This window comes from Parus major, chromosome 3, assembly GCF_001522545.3.
Source record: "Parus major isolate Abel chromosome 3, Parus_major1.1, whole genome shotgun sequence".
NCBI lineage: Eukaryota > Metazoa > Chordata > Aves > Passeriformes > Paridae > Parus > Parus major.
Genome location: NC_031770.1, coordinates 64994996 through 65015093, shown reverse-complemented (window position 1 = coordinate 65015093; position 20098 = coordinate 64994996). Strand labels below are relative to the sequence as shown.

Genomic DNA, 20098 nt, shown 5'->3' with positions numbered 1-20098 from the left:
ACAGCTTTTTAAGAAAAGCACCTCTTTCCCAATTTTTTGTAAATAATAATTACATAGTTTCTGAAAATCTTCATCTTCAGACTTTCGTTATGTTTGTCAAAGAAAGAAAAATAATATTTTTGGTTTTTATAAACAAAAATATTTTTTTTAAAGTTTTGTTTATGTGTCTATCTATTATGTTTATATACATGTATGTGTGTGCATGAATATTTGAATACATGAATATGTATGCACTTTTTAACCACTTTTATTGCCTCCTTTATAATGAGCTGTCCATTTGTGACAACATGTCAGAATATGTTTATCTGGCTTTATGTCCTGTGTGACTGATACACCAGTGGTGTGCCATTCTGAGCAGTCACAAGCCCCATTTACCCAGAAAAGCCAAATATACATGTATTATGCGCAAACTGACCAGTGGAAAGTAGTCAATACATGTAAAATAATCAGTAAACCAGTCTTTTAAAAGAGCTGTGTGTATAACAAGTGTTTCTTTAGGGTCATTCTTACTGCACTTGCTGTTGGCCCACAGTGCCAACCCTCAATCAGCATGCTTCTGGAAACTTCTGTTCTTCTGAAAACCAAGCCTGTTCCTCAACTCATTTTCTTCTCCCTTCCCTGCCAATAGAAAGTCATTTCCTTGTTTCCAGCACTGTTGCTCACTGGGGGTCAGAGAGTCTCTGAGCTGGAAACCTCAGTGCACATGGGAGCAGACTGTTAGAAGCGTTTTTCACACATCAACAAGACCTGCCCTGTGTAGTTTTACATAGCATGGTGTGAAAAAAGGTTGTAACAGCCAGCTGGCCGTCCACACCAGGAATGCTGCTTATGCAGGGCTGAGTTGAGGGTGCAGCTTCCTAGGAAAATGTCCAAATCCAAACTGGGCCTGCAGAAGTGGAGGACATCTGCTGAAGGCACACGCAGAGTGAAGTCTCACCACACAAACTGAAGGAACCACACTGGAGCTGCCACTTGGCTCCAGTTAAAAGGGTAGAAAGGAGGACTCTGGCAGAGAAGGGAGGCATAAGCTTAAAGCTCCCCCTGTGACAGAAGAAACAACACCAAAAAGCAACAGCATCAGGGAAATCTGTGTCAAAACTATCAAATAAAACAGAACTAAACGGTGATCAGTTATAGCGCTTATAGCATTTAACATGAGATAGGGATTTTTAAAGGTATTCCAAAAGTTCCAAATACAGGTAGATTTCCAGTCCTTCTTGAAAATGAATTTCTTAAAAGGGAGAGAAAATATTAACTCAGTAGGGTTGTGGGAAATCAGTGTTTTAGGTTTTGATCAAGTATTTCTACAAAAGACAACAGTAACCTGGAAACATGAGTCACTCAAGGAGACTGGAGGTGAATTTTATCCATGAAACTGCTGCATATTAATTATCAGGCTACCCAACACCCCCAAAAGACAAAGTGTTCTTTCCAGTTCTTGGATTAGAAGTTCCACCATCATACCCCTTAGAACTGAAGGTTTGGCTTATAGTTATTAGTTGCTCAGACTTCTCTTTCCATGATATCACTCTCAAATTGTCTCTGCTTAGGTATTTGATAATTTTGAGAAATTTGTATGATAGGCTAGTAGGTGGGTAGGTAGATATTAAATGGATAAACAAACTTGGTAGGAATAATCTAGCAGACACATAAACTACACCTTTCATAGTATTTGGAGCTCAGTTGAAAAACACTGTATATATTTTGGGCATATTTTCACACATACTTTAAATATTTTTTATTTCTTAAAAGTAAAATTATTGACTCTTGGTTGATAAAGAACTTGTAACCGATTTGCATTTTAGACAAATTGTGAGTACAGAAGAACACAGTTGAAGAAACAACTGTGTTGGAAAAGAGAAATTACCTTTTTTCTAAGTCAGTGAGGATGGTATTTTTTTCTGCTTAGTGTTTCATGTATGTGTGAAATCACTACTTTAGCGTGTGCTCTCTGAGATGCAGAAGAAAACATAGTTCTGGCTAGTGCACATATAACTAGTTGGATAAAAACATGCAGTGTCAGGATGCCCTGAATACCCTTCGGAAAATTCATTTTACCCTTGTGCCAGCTTTCTCTCATCTATGCAAAAGCTGTCAGGCACCATTACTGATTTAGGAGATTAACACATACAATTCATGGAGTAGGAGTCATCTTGCTTTTCTCAAATAAGAGGAGCATACAGAAGACTGCCACAAGGCAGTTGCTTTTAGGATCCTGATGGAAGGATTGCTGAGCAGGGCAAACTGGAGAATGCTAGACTGATGGACCCTATTTCTCTGGGGCAACTGACTTTTGACACTATGCTAGGGCAATGCACAAAAGTAACACGAGAGAACTTGCAACCAGCTTCTGAAGCTCCAGTGAAGAGCAGGACACACACCCCAACCTGGCTGCAAGCAGATAAAAAGCAGTGTGACCGTAATTCTGCACATGCAGAATGCAGGCAAGAGAGAACACAGGAGAAAATAGGTTATATGACATTTTTTCTGACACGGGCTTCAAACGCTGTAACTGCACTTGCAGGTCATTGGAGTGTGGCACCGGTTGTGTTTTACTGAATGATAAAATTTGTCCTCCACCATGAGAACACACTCACCTGGGAAAGGGCACAGCACCCAATAATCAGTGTGTGTTTTCCCCCTGAGCATGGCAGCAGGCTGTGCTCCATGTGGGAAAAGGCAGGAGTGGGGTGTCCCATGCGGCAGGAATGCGAGGACTGTGGAGTTTGCCTGGTGCTGGAAGGCAAGAGACTGAAACATGGTTTGCCACATGCCGGCTGGAGGGACATGCTGAAAGACAAACTTCTGTCCTTGGGAGGGCAGGAGGCTGGGACAAGGCACACAGCATAAATATTTATTATTATATATAATATCTAGAGAGAAAAGAGCTGTAAGGGGTTCCTGAGTATCCTGATCTTCCTCTGGACATCTGGAGCATGGAGCCGATGACAAGCTTTCCCCAACAGTTTTTTCTTGAGTGTTTCTGATTTCCCTGGAAATCACCCTCAGCCCCTGCTTCAGCTGCCTGGCAAGCAGCTACCTGCTTACCCCAGGAACGTGCACAAGGGCTTCTGGAGGCAGCAGCATCTCTGCACAGCAAAACCAGTAAAGCCAGGTCCCAGCCAATTCCCCGGCTGGAAGTAAAGGAGCAAATCAGGACAAGAGACACACAGACCGGTAAAATTGTCCCTGTGATCAGCAATAGGCAGTATAACAAAAATTGATGCCTTAATGGTGAACAAGCCAGTTTATTTAATGCAGCTGTTGTATTATTTCAACAGACAGACACAGAAATGGCTTTGAGCTACCTTCCTGTTGCCCTCTGCATTGGGCCAGCTCCTCAGCTTTCATACTCTCCTTTACAATGAACCATGCTCCCATCTCACCAGAGAACTGTCTGTATCAATTTCTGAAAAATGTCATTCAAAAATTATCCCAGATTCTGAGGATAAATGAGTGCTGTCTATTAATTTCTTGTGAAGCGGCAACTCCAAGTATGTGCCAAACTATGTGTTTGGCTCTTACCAGCTATATACATAAAAACATGGAAAGGTAATTTTTAATGTTTTCTTCAATTTGATTGTCTTTCTGAAATGAAAATTGCATTCTGCTACCTTGCTATAAAAATTGGATCTGTATTTCAAAAACTTGATTTTTTAGAATAGTATCTCCATCAATTTAACTCAGTAGACAAGAAGTTCTTTACTGCACACAAGCCTTCTTCAGCAGAGGTATGAGAATGGCTAACTTTCTCTAAGCTCATGGCTCTTACCTCCTGTGCCAGCTCACTGACTGATTCATAGGTACAGGTAAAACTCTTTGCTCTTCAGGGAAGTGCCCGCCTTCAGCATGAGAAGAGATTCTTCTTAAAAAGTATGACCATCCAGCATGAAGATCCCAGCAAAAAAGCCCTGATATGAGCATTATGATTTGCGTTTGAGGGTGTGCTTTTTGCATGGGATTTCATTCCATTCATCTTTATTCTAATACTGTTGTAGAAGCAAGGGCATGGGGCACAAGCTACATGTCCTCAGTAGAGTCTAGAGCATTCTTATTTATTACAAATAAGTCATCTGCCTACTAATATCTTATCTTTCCATATTAAAAGAGGTAAATTTACACAGATACTGATATGAAACGAAGTCAGAATTCCCATCTGGGCTACAATATGACTATGTATACACTGTTTTTCATGGACTGGACTGCAATATATAGATATTATGAAAATTTAATTATATATTCTTTTGTCCCCTTCTTCCTCACACTGTGCATACCTGTGGTGTTAGTATGTTTGTTCATTCCTTTCTTATTGTTTTCCTCTCCCCTTCTTGTTTGTTTTTCCAGCCTCATTTCTGAAGATGGAGTTGGATTTTGCAGCTGTGAGGACTAAGTTCTCTATTAAATATAATCACTAAAAAAGAAGAAATTAAACATAGGATCTGTTCAGTTTCATAAAGTCAGGATATTTTCCAGGCCCTGAAATCACCCCTATTTACACTTAACCCAGGAGTTACATTATTTGGGGCAATCCCAGGCAATCAGAACACAATTCCCTGTAGCATGGCTCCACCTCCAGTATTTTGCTATGAATTTTCTTTTTATTTTGTTTTGCCATTTTGTCACTTAAAATATATTCTGTTACCATTTTCTAGTGGCATTCTCTCAAAGCTTAGCCAAATACACACTGAATAAAACAGAAGTGAAGCAGTGAGCCCCTCCTGTATGGTATAACATTGCCCACTCTGAGCAATTAAAGTTTCCACTTGAGGAAGACTTAATCATGGAAGTAAATGAGAGTCTTTCTTTTCCTCATCCCAGCTTCATGTTGTTGTTAGTATACTAAAGTCTGTACAGGCATTAAAAGCCACATCCCTTACCTGTTTGTGCTCTGCTGAAAACATGAATTTCTTGTTTCCTTCCATCGAGACACTTACTCTCTCAAGCTGCAGTCTTCCTCTGCCACCTACCTCCCTCTGTCTGAAATATTATCTGAAAGAGTGAAAAGAAAGATGCTTCTAAAATGAAAACATTCGCAAGAATTAAAGCCTTTGTATAAAGACACTTTCTTTTTCAAAACAAAACATGCAAAAGTACAACAGTACAATCAAAACCACTGAGACTGGACATTGAAGAGGATCTATATATCATAATTACATCAGGAGTTTAGTGCTTGTATTAATAGGGCTGGTGCTTAAGAAACTTCAAAAGAGTGCAGACACAGCCTTTTTCTGTTTTCACATGAAAGCAACCTTTAAAAAAAAGTAAAACATAAATCATCCCTATTTTGTGCATGGAGGTGATTTTTACGAAAATTTTCACTGAAATTGCCTTTCTGCTCAAAGCACAGTAGAAATAAGTATTGTAGGTGTTATATACAAATGCAAAAAATACATATTTTGGTGAATGAATCTCAGAACCAGCCAGATTCATCTTCTGGTGGCTCAGTGCTGAGAGGGGGAAAGAGGTGCACACTGATTCAGCTCAGATCTGAATGTGCCAAAACACCTGCATCAGAAAACCTGATGCCTCTGCCTCTGAGGGCAAAACTGAGTCTGCTCCTATCCTGACTTGGGAATAAACTTCCATGAACTTTCCTGTTGCAAAATCAAGCCCTAAATTCAATGCATTCAGTGTGTTCTCAGGCGTGTGAATGTATTCCCTCATGACAGCTCTGGGTTTCCCTTCCAGCCCTGCATAATGATCTCTTCATCTGCCGCCATCAGTAGAGGAGAGACAGGTGATGCCTCTGGCCCGTCAGGGCTGGGCAGGACGGGTGAGTGACACACGCCAGATGCTGCACCCTGAGCTGGGCTGCGGCTCCCCTGGAAATACATCATGGAGTAAGAATCACCACGTACATTCCAGCTGCTGCACAGCATGTCACATGGACAAATGTGCACCAAACAGTGTCCCTACGTGTGGTTAATTAGCAGCTAACAGCCGGTTCTTGGAGGTGTAGGGGAAAGAAAGGAAAAGGGGAGGAAAAGTCATACCTTCAAAGGAAGATCAGAATTAACTGTACAAGCACTCTGAGGTTGAAACACAGGTTTTTCAGGACAGTGAAGGAGACAATGGAGTCGGTGATTTGTGTCATGTGTCCCTTGATTTTTACTTTGTGTTTTACTATATTTATAATACTGATTTTTATCTTTAATGTCAGTTAATTCAGAATCCGCAAAAAACTACCAAGCCAGAAGCTCTTGAGCCTAAAGTCTTCTGCATTAAAACAGACCCAGAGGCTGGACCTCAAAAACATCCCTGAGAACACCATGGTAACAGTTGCCAAGCCCTAAAAAAACAAAAAGCTTTTAGGGATGTGGACCACAAAGACTAACAAGATAAGAAAGAGGAACAGCATTATCCATCTTAATTCATTCCAGCCAAATTTGACCCATGTAAACTCACAAGTAGTGCATTCAGCTGAAAGTTGAGTGTGTGCTGAGTCCTACAGGCAGATTGAGACATTAGAAAGTAACATAGAGAGCAGGAATAGAAGACCAGTGAAACTGAATTTATCATCTCTTGGAGGAGGCACTGCACAAGTGGTAAGTATAAGTGGTACACACAGCAAATAGACAAAAAATACAAGAAACAAGTCAACAAACAATCTTCCTGCGTTTAGAAATACGAATACTACCACATAAGAGTACAGTATATGAACACTGTATAGGAATATTTGTGGACTGTGCAAGATGATCATCTGTAGCTTGAAAGTTGATATGAAATCACACCAATAAATTTAGCAGGTAACATAGTAACAAGAAGACTGGTGAGTAAAGCGAGACTCGGGACTTTTGGCAACACCTGAGCCTATTGCTGAGTCTTGTGGCATTCTCATGAACAGCACATGAATGGACCTGTTTGAAGAGTTGCACATCTATGACCAAGGAAGATAAGTGATGGAAAATGTCTTAGAAAGGATGATTGTACAAGGCACTGTGAGCAGGTGTCATAGGCTTACATGGGATCATCACATTTTTCAGCCAAGTTACATGCAATCTCAGTCAGATATCTAAGAGTTTAGAAGAAATTCCAGGAGGCTCCCAATACCGTTGTCTCTTCACCACCAAATAGTCCATGTTTTTCATGTACTTGTAGTACCAAAACTGAAAATACAGTGGTCATCACATCACATAACACATTAAAATTGTGTTATGGCAACAGTTTTAAGCATCAGTTGCAAAGAAGGTATTTTACTTCATTTATGCCTTCAGAAAGAGCAATGTTAGAAAAATAACAAGGTCTTGCCTCAATATTTTTAAAACAAAGTTTAAAAATTGCATTGGTTGAAAATAAACGGTACAAAAACTATTAGAAGAATTGCAGAGGAAAGTTAAGGAACTCCATCTATTTTGACAGCAAAAAATATTATATAGAATAAAATCAATTTCATAAGATAAAATATTACATACAAAAGGACTGTTTAAATAAGTGAACTAAGGCATTACATGAACCAACAGCTGGAGGCTGAAGCCAAGCCAGCCCAAGCTGGAAGAGAAAAATACTGAAGGCTGCTAAGCAGCGTGGCAAACGGCTGCAGAGGGCTGGATTCTCCACCCACCTCGTGGTACCTTCTGTTTGGAAAAGCATGCCTTACTGGAAACTGAAAGTGTCCCTGAGCTTCTGAAGAAGTATATTGTGCACAGCAAGAAAGTTATATGTGGTACGATTGAAAAACCAGAAATGCCCCTTCTGGATGATAAATACTTAATCCTTTAATTGAACGTAATACTCAGTGCTCAAACCTTCATACACCAGGGGCTGGCAGGCTAGCACTGGATGCAGGATGTAGGGAAGGTGAGCAACAAATGTGGTCAGTGCTACCATGTTTTTGTCACAGTCTTCCTGAAAGTTGATGTTTTGTTTCATGATCTGGTTGCTTGTCTGGTGAATCCTCCGAAGTAGTACCCAATTCTTGTTTTGTGAAAAGTTCCAGCTTAGTTAGAAGATAACACTTACTTGTTTTATAGGAATGTTTTCTGAGGCAAGTTGTAACTTTCTGCATCTTGCTGTTTATCAGAACCAATCATTCTTTATTCCTAACAAGATTTTCTTTTCATATTACTGCTGTGAAATATTTACTAGTGTGTGGTTTAGGAGCAGGCCCATGACAGTGCTGCAATGGTACACATTCAGTTCTTAACCCATGTCCTTTCTAAAACTGTGCTTCCTTTACTGCTGTCACAATTTTCTCTCTGAGGTAACACAGCTGTTTCTTTCCAAGTTTTTATAATTCCTTATGTGATTCAACCCACCTGAAATTCTTTCATTAGGACCACGGAAGACTGTTTTTATATAATTGTAAATACACAGTGAGATCATTAGTAAATTTGGTTTCTGACCCTTGGTTTCCAGGATCATTTCCTATGCCAGGACTAATTTCACAGATGCACCAAAGAGGCAAAATACTCACAGTATTTTTGCATGAATGTTTGTATTGCTCTGCATTAAGATACTGAAGTTTACTTGTGTCTTACACTGCACAGTTTTACAGTCAAGTAACTGTCTGTAAAAGAGATCTAATTCATTGCAAGCCACATCAGACCTGATTCCCCTAGCATAGACCTGAGAGTGAGGTAAAACCCCTGAAGTCAGCCCTCAAGGAGAGGTTCTGCAGGGTACACACAAGCTAGACCATCTGCCACATTTCAGCACCCAGTCACACACGCTGCTGTACACTTTGGGTTTTTCCACACAAGTGAATGCTGAGCCTTGGCCAGTGTCAGGTCCTACCTTTGCTATCGCACAGAGTCCTGGTGAAGGGCTGCTCCAAAGAGCAGGAAGGCATGCTGTGTCTTTGGAGCAGGTGTTAATTGGACTTACCCTCTGAGAAATGGGCTTTTTTTGGTACCTTGCCCAGCACACTCTTACCTGTGAAACAGGCACAGGTCTGTGTGTGCTGGGAAAGCTCCCTACCTCTCACAAGCAGGACACAGAGGAGAAGTGAGATCCCGATGTCCCAAGTGAGATTCCTCAGTCTCTCGATGTGAGGAGGGAAGGGCTATTCTTTAGCTGACTGCTTTAATTTGGACACCAGCCACAGAGTGAGTCCTTCCCTCTACTGTGACCATTTGCTTACTGTTCAGGAGAAATAAAATTATAGAATACAAGTTACATTTCTTATTTTAAAGCCTAATACCCAGAGGTCATCCCTCATTTTCTTGTCCACCTACACAAAATTGACTCTGATGGGGGAAGGAGCAACACTGAGGCAGAACCCACAGCCACAGTGTTTCAGACTGCACTGCAGTATGGAAAACTAATTTCCCAAACTAGAACAGGGAGAAAGAAATTTGTTTAAATATTACTTTTAAACCTAGCACCTGGTGCAGAAAACATTGAAATATGCTCATCAGGCACTGGAATATGATTTTGGTGAACAACAGGCATTCAAAACAATTTCTAGCACTTGGAATATAAAAATTGCATTTTGAAGAAAACAAAATAGAGTAAATGTTTAGTTTTAACTATGATGTTTCTGTGATAAAATTAGTTTAAATGTTTCCAGGTCTTCAAAATTCAAAATGTTCATTCTTTTAAGATTTTCCCCAATAGTTTTGTAACCAATCAGCATTTGAAAACTGAGCAATATTCTTTCTCTTGTATTTTCTATATTTTTTTCTGCTTCATTACCAGTGCTTAAATCAAAACAAAATGGGTCTCTTCTCACAGTGGTTGTGACCCGTACCATGAAGCTGAACATTTCAAAGAGTTGATATTGAAATGAGAACTTACATCTCTGTTAAAAAATAATTTGCCTCCTATGCAACTCCTTTAAAATGAGCAGTGAAGATACATTCAGCTATTTACAACTTTGCGTGTCGTACTCAGCAGAAAGCCAGGGAGTAAATCCAGTTTACCTTCACGATACTTTGTTGTTTTGACATGACTTTGCCCTCGGCGTTGTTTTAGTTTCTATTAAGTGCAAAAGCATCGCCGTTCCCGGGATTTGTAATGATTCAAAAGTTTCTGGGGAGATTCCTCCTCGGGAGCAACTGGTTTTTCCTCCTTCGGTTTATCAGACCTCTCAACTCCTCTGGTTTTGGTGGTGGCATTTTCCGGCGGACGCCGGCCTTGGTGGGATTTGGATGGGGTCACCCAGATTCCTGCCTTTCCCGGAGCTCCACTTCGCCCGGGCCAGGAGCGGCGGCCGACAAGGTGGGGGTCGGCAGGGACATCCTCCCCGGGGGCAGCACCCGGCACAGGAGGCGCGTGGAATGTAACGAAATAAATGAAATTAAATAAAAAGCAGCGGGAGATGGATTGACCCGTTGGGTAAGCCCCCATCATCCCCCGTACCCCCGTCCCCCCCGCCAGGCTCCAGCGTGGCCGGAGCTTCCCCTGCGCCTCCCGCCCCGCTGCTCCCGGGCAGTCCCGGCTGCGGAGCGGGGGTCTCCCTGCTCCCTCCGCCTCTGCCACCCGCCGGGCCCGGGGCTGAAATTCCCCTGGTGGCCGGGGAGCCCCTCCAGCCCCGGCGAATTTGAGGGAGAGAGCCCTGCTATAGGAAGGGCGGCAGGCAGGGAAAGAAGGCAGGGAGGGGGTGTCAGCACAGCCCAGCGCGGCCTCATCCCCCCTCACTCCTCCCACCAGCGCGTGGTGCCTCTTAACCCCCGGGAACCTCCCTCCCCCGAAGCATTACTCCACTTTGCAGAACACGAGTTGATGAGAAAAAAAATTCTTCTCGGCCGCGGCCAGCCATGAGCTGTTTGGATGTTATGTACCAAGTTTACGGTCCTGGCCAGCCCTACTTCGCAGCAGCCTACAGCCCCTACCACCAGGTACGTGTAGCGGACAGCGGTGAAGAGGCAGAAGGTGGGAGGGGTATCGTCTGGAGGATGGCCGTCTGGGGCCTCACCAAAGGGAAAAAGGGAAAAGGAGAAGGGGAGGGGAAAGGGGGGGGGCGGGAGGGGGGAGATCTGGGAGCCTGCGATGGTGAGCGGAGCAGAACCGCATCCCACCTTGGCGCGGGGCTCGGCAGGGTATGTACCCCGGCGGCAAACGACGGGCTACGGGATGCCTTGGGAGAGAGGGCGCGATTTTAACCCTCAGAAGGCTTTTTAGGGGGGTTTGTTTGCTTGTTTGTTTGATTTAAAATGTTTGCTTGTTTGTTTTCTTTACCGTGACGGGCTGCTTCAGAGGGCGGCGGGTGGGGCAGCGATGTCCACGGCGTGTGGCGACCGTCGGGGGCTGCGAGGCCGGGCTTCCCAGGGCATCGCTCACCCCTGCGCGCCGGCATCCCGGCCGCTGCCACGGAACCCGCTTGGTGCAGAGATTTTACAGCCGACTCGGAGGGGTGCTCCGGAGTTACGCTCTGGAAGTGGGGGAGGCGAGAGAGACGGGAGGTTGCGGGGCTTCCCCGGTTTGGCGGTGGCGGAGGAAACCGCGGCCGCGAAGGGGAGCAAGGGGCTGCAGGATGCTCCCCTCGGCGGCGGCTGGACCTCGGGACGTCCCCCAGCCCCCCGGGCTGCCGGCGGCTGCCGTCGCCTGCGAGAGTCGAGGGTGCTTCGTGAGCTGGAGCCACGTCCCGCAGCCTCCTTGCGTGTAGCTCCGCCCGGGCGGTCGCGGGTGTCAGCTTATCCCGAGGTTTCAAGAAAAGGATCTCTCCGGGCGCGGGGATGTTTCGGGCACGCACGGCCCGCGGTGCGCGGGGATCGGCTGGCTCCGGGATGCGCACGGTCCCGCGTGGGTCAGGCTCGGCTCCTCCGGCATTGCACCTGCTGCACACCGCTTTCCTTTTCACCCCTCTGCTGTCCCAGTTTTTCCTTCTCCCCTACCCCTTTCAGAAATTAATTCCTTCCTCCCCCAGCATAATGAAAAGGGGATGGGTACAGAGAACGGTGCCCCGGGCCCGAGGCGGGTGCAGCCCCCGCCATGCAGTGCCGGGCCCGGGACAGCGGAGTGGCGGTCCCTGCGCAGCCTCCAGAGCCCGGCAGAGGGGCCCAGGACCCGTCACAAATAGCAGATGATGTGTATTCCCCTACCTTGCCTTCCTTCCCACCACCCCCTCAACCCCCGGCTTATTACATTATTAAGGGGGATGATCATTACCTCAATGGCCGAACAGGGAGCCAAGCGGAAAGGCGGTCGTCGCGACAAGTGACATTATCAAATATATATCGCGTGTCTTGGCCCAAGACACTGTCCCGTCCCCTCGGTTCTTCCCCCGCCGGCCGCCCCAAGGCTCTGCCCGCAGCGGCCAAGCCGTGGCTCCGCGTCCCAGCGCTTATTGCTAAGAAACTCCCAGCAGCTGCAGACACGCTAAAGCGCATAAAGACGGGAAACATCCGGCAAAACTTCACAACGCCTGCCGTTTTCCCACTCGGCGGAGTAAAGTAAAATGGGATTAATCCTGTAGTAAATACCTGGAGCTTCTTGGTGTCCAGAGAAATGCTGAGTTTTGCCCTGAAATGTGTTTGTGACTGTCAGTCTTTTTTTCCCCCTCTTTCCTTCTACCTCGCCGTTACGGGTTACAGGACACTCTTCGCACCAGATAGATTTCCGGAGCCAGGGACCGAGCGGCTCTCGCCTCCTCCCAGCTGCCGGCGCTGCTCCGTGGGTGCTGGGCCGTCGCACGGCCGTGCCCCCGCATTGCAGCCCCTTGGCAGCTGCCGTCCGCTCCTGAGCCAGCTGCAAAGAGCCTTTTTTTGCGGGGCTTGGTGAGGGGTACCCGGCGGTGTGACCCCCGCCCGGCCGCGGTCTTGATCCACCCCGTACAGCATCTGTGGGTTTCGGTCCCCCAGCCATATTTGCAGTCCCTTCGTTGCCCCCGGACTACAGAGGGCGATATGAGGGTGTGGGGGTTGCGGTGTACCCTGAGGGAACGGCGGGCAGCCGAGGACCAGACTTTGGCATCCCCTCGGAAGGACCGCGGGAGAGGGCTCGGCGCTGCACGCCGGAGGGATGGCACAGGGCGGGCCAGCGCACCTTGGTGTGCTGCGTGACCGGCTCCGTTTTCTTTCCTCCCCTGCAGAAACTCGCCTTTTACTCCAAAATGCAGGAAGCCCCGGAGAGCGGCAGCAGCGCCAGCGCCGGCAGCTCCTTCTCCAGCCACCCCGCGGCCAGCATCAAGGAGGAGGACTGCAGCCCCGAGAAGGAGCGACCCCCCGAGGCCGAGTACATCAGCTCCCGCTGTGTCCTCTTCACCTACTTCCAGGGGGACATCAGTGCCGTGGTGGATGAGCACTTCAGCCGTGCGCTCAGCCAGCCCAGCAGCTTCTCCCTCGGCAGCGCGAAGACGGCGAGGAACGCGGGCTCCTGGCGGGGTGAGCGCCCAGCGCGGCGCGGGGGATGCGGGGGATGCGGGGGATGCCGGGGATGCGGGGGATGCCGGGGATGCGGGGGCGGAGGAGGCTCCCTCTGGGCCGACACCTCGTCCTCTCCTTGGCTGCGCATCCCGGCTCTCTTCTCCCTCGCACCAGCGGCTGGTGCCCGGAGGGCATCCCCTGAGATCCCAGGCTAGGAGCTGCCAGATACTTGGCCCTTTTAGAGTAAAAAAAGAAAGAATAAAGCCCTTCAGTCTGAAGGGGGTCCATGGTCCAGGGGGAAAGCAGCCTGAGAGGCAGTCGGGGGAAACAAATTGTCTCTTCACTACAGGTCCTTTACCTGGAGGCAGATACCACCCAACTAGCCACGGCGTGACTCTCAAACTGTGACTGTGTATTCCCCATTGACCTTAGCTTTCAGTTTGGAGTGGTCATAGTGATGGGAGCAAAGAAAAAAGCAAATGTGGGAACCATCTCATCAGCTTCCCACCTCTAAACAAATATGTGTGTCCCTGTATCTTTCCCTGCATGTACCAGCACCCTGATTGCTGATGGAGTGCTAACAAGGACTCTGAAGTTTCTGAACACAAAGGCTTCCAGACCTGCTCATAGCCATGTGCTGTCAAGGCCAAGGAGGTGGCTTATGCACAGCTCTCCGTATCCGTGCCTGATTCACACTGGACAGGCCCACAGGGCAGCAGGAGTAAATTTCCCCACACTCCATCTGCCAGAGAGTTAGGGCTGGCACTTCCTTGTAGACAGTCTTAGTAACCCTCCCTCACAGGGCCACCTGCTCGGCCAGGGCTGGCTTCCCAGACCCTGCACGGATTGCTGTCTGTAGTGTCTAAGAATGTTTCATGGGTGAGATATATTCAGTGCTGGAACTGATGGCAGTAGATGAGGTTTTTTTGCTCATCATGAACTGCTACCCCATCTCCCAAGAAATGCCAAGGTTCAGAGCTGACATATTTCCCTGGCAAGGAAGTATTAGGAACACAGTTTTATTTCTTTCAGGAGCAGTGTGCATTCCCAGTTAATCATGCATAACACCTATTTGTGCTATTAATAATCACCAGTCCATTTTGCATGTTGCTAACTAGGCTAAGAAAATGTAGGGTGCTTGTCCTTTGCCCTGCCAATCTCCAAAGTTCTGCTGAGGGCTTCCCAAACATGTTGACAATATAACTAAGAAACAGACCGCTGTAATAGATGGAGAATTTTCCTCAGATATTTGAGTAACTCAAACATGTCTTTAGTCACATCTTGCACTGTTCCTGCCCACGTTGTAACTGCAGTGAGACAGCAGCCACTTTTTAGGAATCATTGGGCATAAATGCTTAGACAAGGAGATTATTAAAAAAACAAACAAGAAAAACCCAATCCTGAAAATGTAAATGGCATATAGTAGCTCTCACTCAGGTTCCACTACTGAAGAAAAGAGATGTTTCTCTCACCTTAGGTAACAACCTTTTGCCCATCTACAGGGTAGGAGAAAGATGGAGCATACAGTTGCAGTTTCATGGATAAACCATAGGCTAGGTGTGGTGGATTTTTAGCTGGGGAGGAATCTGTACTTGTTTGGAGCAAGTTCTTATATTTTCCAGTTTTTCGTGGAATAAAGGGAATGAAAGGACTGGTTTGGGTGGATCAGGGAGGGACAGAGCCCTAGGGAAAGGAGATCAAGTCTTGTGGGGCGTGCTCATTGCTGACTTTCTTTCCCATTTCCTTCACCCAGATGGTTCCTTCCCAATGAGCCAGCGCATCTTCCCACCATCCTTCTGGAACAGCACGTACCAGCCCTCCTCGGTCCCAGCCAGCCTGAGCAGCCCCCTTGCAGCTGCAGCCCACAGCGAGCTGCCCTTCGCCGCTGCCACCGACCCCTACGCGCCCACCTCTCTGCACGGCCACCTGCACCAGGGCAGCCCCGAGCCCTGGCACCACGCCCACCACCACCACCACCACCACCATCACCACCCCTACATTGGGACACAGAGCACTGCCTACCCCCGCCCCAGCGCCATGCACGAGGTCTATGGGCCCCACTTCGACCCCCGCTACGGCTCACTCCTGGTGCCCACCGCCTCCGTCCGCCCCCACCGCCTCACCCCCGCCTCCGTATCCACACCAGTCAGCCCCCCCTGTGAACTGGGCAAGAGCGAAGCGGGTGCTGCTGCGGCCTGGACGACGCCGGGCCCCTTCCCCAATGCAACAGGAGACATGGCACAGAGCATTGGCCTCAATGTGGACACAGGTAATGAGCTGCTCTCGGTCCCTCCAGGTCCCCTGGCTCAGCTGCACCCCTGCTCCCTGATTCCACACCGTCCACAGCAGTAGGGAAGAACTCATGGGAGGTGGCTGAGGCTCTGCTGTGCAGGAATGAAGTGAGGGTGGAAGCCCCATGTGTGCTGAGCTCCGTCCTGGGTGCTCTTCTTGGGGCTCTCAGGCCAGGCAAGTGAGGTAGGGAGAGGAAGGATGGAACAGGCCAGCACATCACATCTCCACAACATTATTTGAATTTCTGATGCCCTCAAACATGCCCTGAGGTTACAGGTTGCTTTGATGTACTTTTGTCCTGGTCCTGGTCTTGCTCCTGCATAGAGCAGTGAGAGCTGGGAGTAGAATGGAGCAGCCCCAAAGGTCACTGCTTGGCCCCACCCATGTGTTGCCCTGAGAGGTCATTTCTAGACACCATGCAGATTCGTGAACTAGCTCCTCTCGTTATTTACCTTTTCCTTCCAGGTTTTGAGATGAAAGAACAATTGCATTTGTTGAGCAAAAAAGGCAGGTTTCTTCCCCCATGGTGCCTGTTGGGGTGTCTGGAACCAAGGGTTTGGCTGCAGTGCTGGCAAAAACGGGTACACAGGCACAGTCAGCAGTGACAGATCCTAGGACAGTGGTTGTGAAGGGAGGGAAAATCTGCTCCATGCTGGTTTCATTATTGCAGCCACTAAGGGCTCCTTATAGTGTCCTCACTTTGAGCAGGAGGGACATGTGCCTTTCTCCAGTCTGGCTTGGGCTCTTCTTGTTTCACAGCCTTCTGGGGCTCTGGAGATCCCATGCTTTAAAATTACCTCAGCTGGCAAGAAATGCAATTTGTTTTCCTCTGTTCTTAAATGCCTATACCTATTTTTCTTCTTCCTTTTTTTTTTTTTTCTTCTCTCCGTTCTCAGGTTTGCAACCTCAGGATAAAAGCAAGGACCTGTACTGGTTTTAGAGCTGTCCTTCAATCCTCTTCCCCTGGCTGTCCCCTGTAGCTCTCTACCCGTTAGACATGGTGGCATTCAGAGCTGAAATCGGGTCAGTTTGTAACAGCTTCTGATCTTGGTTTGCAGCTCGCCGTTACTCCTTCTGTGGTGGATCCCTCCTGAGCTGATGTGCTGACTCAAAGACTCTCAGATCCCCCCTTGCCCTTTTCCAAGCCCACCATGGCCCTGCTGCTCGGGGAAAGACAACGGGATTTAAAAGGAGCTGGCATTGCAAGGGTGACACTTTAGACCTTTTTCGGAAAGGAAAACTGCTCTGTTGCAAGAGGAGAGCCAAAGACATTGAACTCCTGTTTAAGCAGATCCCACACCCAGACCTGCAGCCAGACTACTCTGAAAGAGACAAACGACATCATGGATGGTGATGCAAAACCACCGGCCTTCATAGAGGCAACAGAGGAAATTGTGGGGGGATTTTAGTGGTGTGAATATTTTTATATGGCAGTGAAAGTAATTTCTTGAATGCAACCATGGGAAAGCTAATCAGCATTTTTGAACTGGATTTTTATTTTGCATTATAGAAAAGTAAAAGTAACTGGAACTCATGAACATTTTTGGACTATCAAGAAACTGGTCAGTTTTTTTGACTTTGTGGTTGTGAGTGGCAAGTGTCTGAGTGGGGCCACCTGCCCCGGACTTACAGATATGCAGCTGTTCCCCTCACAACTGCTTAAATCCCAGAAAGACAAAAACCAAGGTGGCACTTCTCAGAGTTTGGCACATTTGCATTGGCTGTGTAACAGTTGTTTGGTTGGGGGTGGAGTTGTTTGTTTGGTTTTGTTTGGTTTTTTTGGGTTTTTTTCCTTTTTTTCCTTTTTTTTTTCTTTTTAATAAACATTTTCTGGTGAACGTTAAACCCTCTTAAAGCAGGGGGAGAAAGGAATCCGATGAAGAACGGCTCACCTCCAACCCAACCGCCTTTAAAGGGAACACCAGAGCAAAAAGCATATGATGGACATTAGTTCTGAATTGCCTCTAACACTTCCCTTTGTCTACTTGTTGCTGTCATTTTGCCACTTTAGTAATTGTTTTGTTTGGGGTATTTTGAAAGAGGGAGCTAGATATTTAACAGTAGCCAAGCTGTATTAAAAGTATCTCCTTCTCTCACCCTGTGTACTTTAATGAAGAATTAAAGCTAAGTAAGAGAAATGAAGCAAACTGGAAACTTCAGGATGAAGCAGAAAACATATCTCTCACGTGGATGAAGTGAGTTATTTTATTATTTTGCATGAAAGATATATAGAAATTCCTAACAGCTGAAAATATTTTCTTGGTGAGTAAAACACACAGAGATAAATATAAAAGATAGGAAAATATAAGACCATTGCTGTGTTACATTTTAGAATATGGTGTGTCTGTAAGATTGGTTAAAGTAAGGGAGCTGCTCCATATTTCTTCTGCTAGAAGAGGGGACTGTAGCATATAGAATTGCTATTGCAGTGGTAAATTGAAATGTTGCTACCTGGTGATGAATAATTAATGAAACAAGGCAGAAATGGCACTTACTTTTTTTATAGACAAAACATCTGATGCAAATACTGCAGTGTTTTGGTTTTTTCCTGTTTTGTTCTGTTTTGTTTCATTCTTTTTCTTAATGTAATGTCTTTAAAGTTGACAAATTTTAAAGCATATAGCAGGAAATTCCTAACATTATCCCCTGACACTGGGAGAAGCAGTAGAAAATGAATTTTTGTGCTGTGATGAGAGTTTTTACCTTTCAAACTCTTATATTGTTCATTGTGTGTCAGAAGTGGATTTATGAATAACCCAAACTTGCTTCTCCTAGGTTTGGTGATAACTCAGTTTCTGGGAAAGAATAGGAATCCTAACAGAAATAATTTGACAAAGCAGTGCAAGTACATACTGCGAGAAGCTGATCAGGAGCACCCGTGGCCAGAGCTTAGCAAATGGCAGGGGGAACTTGCCATGATTCCTTCAGCCAGACAAACCAATGGGCATTTTTCTCTCAGCCTCCAAATAGCCAGAGCCCAGACAACTGCAAAGGGCAAGAGAATGACCCCAGAATTTACATTATTTGTTAAACCAAAAACATTCCCAGGTGTTTATTAAGGAAGAAGGCACCAGCCTTTTGCAGGGGAAAAGTAACTGAAAATGGTATTTAACTGCAGGAGCTTAAAGTTAGCAGGGTCCTTTAATGAGCATTTTCCTGAGGGCTTTTTCAGGCTGTTTATAAGGTTTTGGTTTGTTGTTTTTTTTTTAAAAAAAATATAAATCTGAGTCTATGATTGATTGTGCTTCACCACAATTATTTCTTTTTTCTTCCTCTTTTCCTCCCCTCTTCTCTGCAATTCTTAACGAGGAGGGCTGAGTGACGCAGCCCAAATACATTCAGAAATATTCATGTAAACATAAACGAGTCATTTACTACATTGGCATTTGCAATTCGTTTTAACTGTGAATGTAGTCAAGCATGAGAATTTATGCAATGAATCAGTGAATATTGGTTTTGGCATTTGTTCTGTGGGTACATTTCATATTGTTATCTTATGAAAGCATCTAAACATAAAAGCCAAGACGGTGGCTCAAGGTGCTAAAAGTACAAACAACTTTTTTAAAAATGCTCCTGCTCTGGGTGGATTACAGCTTGAAAGCACACACTCCCTGTTTTGGCTAATCCCTGCAGTTTTGCTCACTGGGTTACTCTGACTCCTGAAGGACCACTCACAGCACCAACCTTTAAGGCTTGGGCATTAGTCTTTGTAGGACTGGGGCCACAGCTCCTAGTGCAGTAACAGCGCACATGACCTCCCTGCCATTTCTCAAGTCTGTTTTATTCCTCTTTGCATCATAGGTTATTACTCCCTTAGTCATGAATGCTTGCAGAAATACTGGAATTACAAAATAAACCCTTCTTAGATATTACATAAATATTACCTGTCACATGCTTGTCATGTGCTGAAAGGGATGTGAGTCCCCATCTCTGCAGCGTGAAGAGCAAATCCTCCTGCTGTCCCTTTCTGAATGTCATGCACCACACCGTGCTCTCTAGCTGCCCACCTGACAAACAGACTAGCCCAGCTGGGACAGACAAACAGACACAAACAGCTTCAAACCCATTTGTACAGTGTCCAGAGAAGGAGGCAGAGAGACAACATCTGCTGCAGAGCATGACAGTGCTGGACATAGCAAGGGTATCTGCTGCTGCCCAATAGCAAGAGTGTCCTCTCCACAAGGAGTTTCCAAAATGAGCTCTGGATGTATTCACCACAGATATTTATTTCTCTTTCTGAAAATAGCTGAAAATTAGCAAAGCCTGAAGTAGTACTGCTTTAATGATCTCTGAGATTAAAAGTGATCTGTCAAGGGAAGGATGGAGGTGGGGATAGGGCATGGTATTTGTGGGTGCAGTCTCCATTTTATTTTAATGAGTTTTTTGCTTCAGAATGGCTGCATTTGCAAGAATGAAGCATAAAACTCTTAAATGCTTGTATGTGCCCCTACACTTACAGTCTAATGTTGTTGAGCTTTAGGGCAGTGTTGATTTCTTATCTCCTTTTCCAGTGTGTTTTCCATAGGAGCCCCTAGCAGGAGGAGGAGGGGGGAGGAAGGGAG

At 46.1% G+C, this 20098-nt stretch overlaps 1 protein-coding gene and 1 long non-coding RNA gene across 2 annotated transcripts; one reads left to right on the top strand and one right to left on the bottom strand.

Moving 5' to 3' along the window:
- Positions 1 to 231: 231 nt before the first annotated feature.
- On the bottom strand, positions 232 to 10236 carry LOC107201185. Its single transcript, XR_002001475.1, has 6 exons — positions 8917 to 10236; positions 4878 to 4989; positions 4275 to 4395; positions 3773 to 3911; positions 2598 to 3134; positions 232 to 1041 (listed from the first exon to the last, which is right to left on the bottom strand). It is a non-coding gene; the product is annotated as an uncharacterized LOC107201185 (long non-coding RNA).
- A 377-nt stretch (positions 10237 to 10613) lies between these two features.
- Positions 10614 to 18915, top strand: VGLL2 (vestigial like family member 2). The gene is made up of 4 exons (XM_015620391.2): positions 10614 to 10778; positions 12971 to 13262; positions 14998 to 15513; positions 16595 to 18915. Exons 1-4 carry the CDS (start codon positions 10698 to 10700, stop codon positions 16633 to 16635), a joined length of 930 nt encoding a protein of 309 aa, XP_015475877.1. The 5' UTR covers positions 10614 to 10697; the 3' UTR covers positions 16636 to 18915.
- The last annotated feature ends 1183 nt before the right edge of the window (positions 18916 to 20098 follow it).

What these genes read in the sequence shown, in the direction of transcription:
- VGLL2 (XM_015620391.2), top strand. Translation starts at nt 10,698, where the DNA reads ATGAGCTGTTTGGATGTTATGTACCAAGTTTACGGTCCTGGCCAGCCC. An exon ending in GAACGCGGGCTCCTGGCGGG is followed by an intron (nt 13,263 to 14,997) that starts GTGAGCGCCCAG and finishes TCCTTCACCCAG; the next exon opens with ATGGTTCCTTCCCAATGAGC. An exon ending in TGGCCTCAATGTGGACACAG is followed by an intron (nt 15,514 to 16,594) that starts GTAATGAGCTGC and finishes CTTGGTTTGCAG; the next exon opens with CTCGCCGTTACTCCTTCTGT.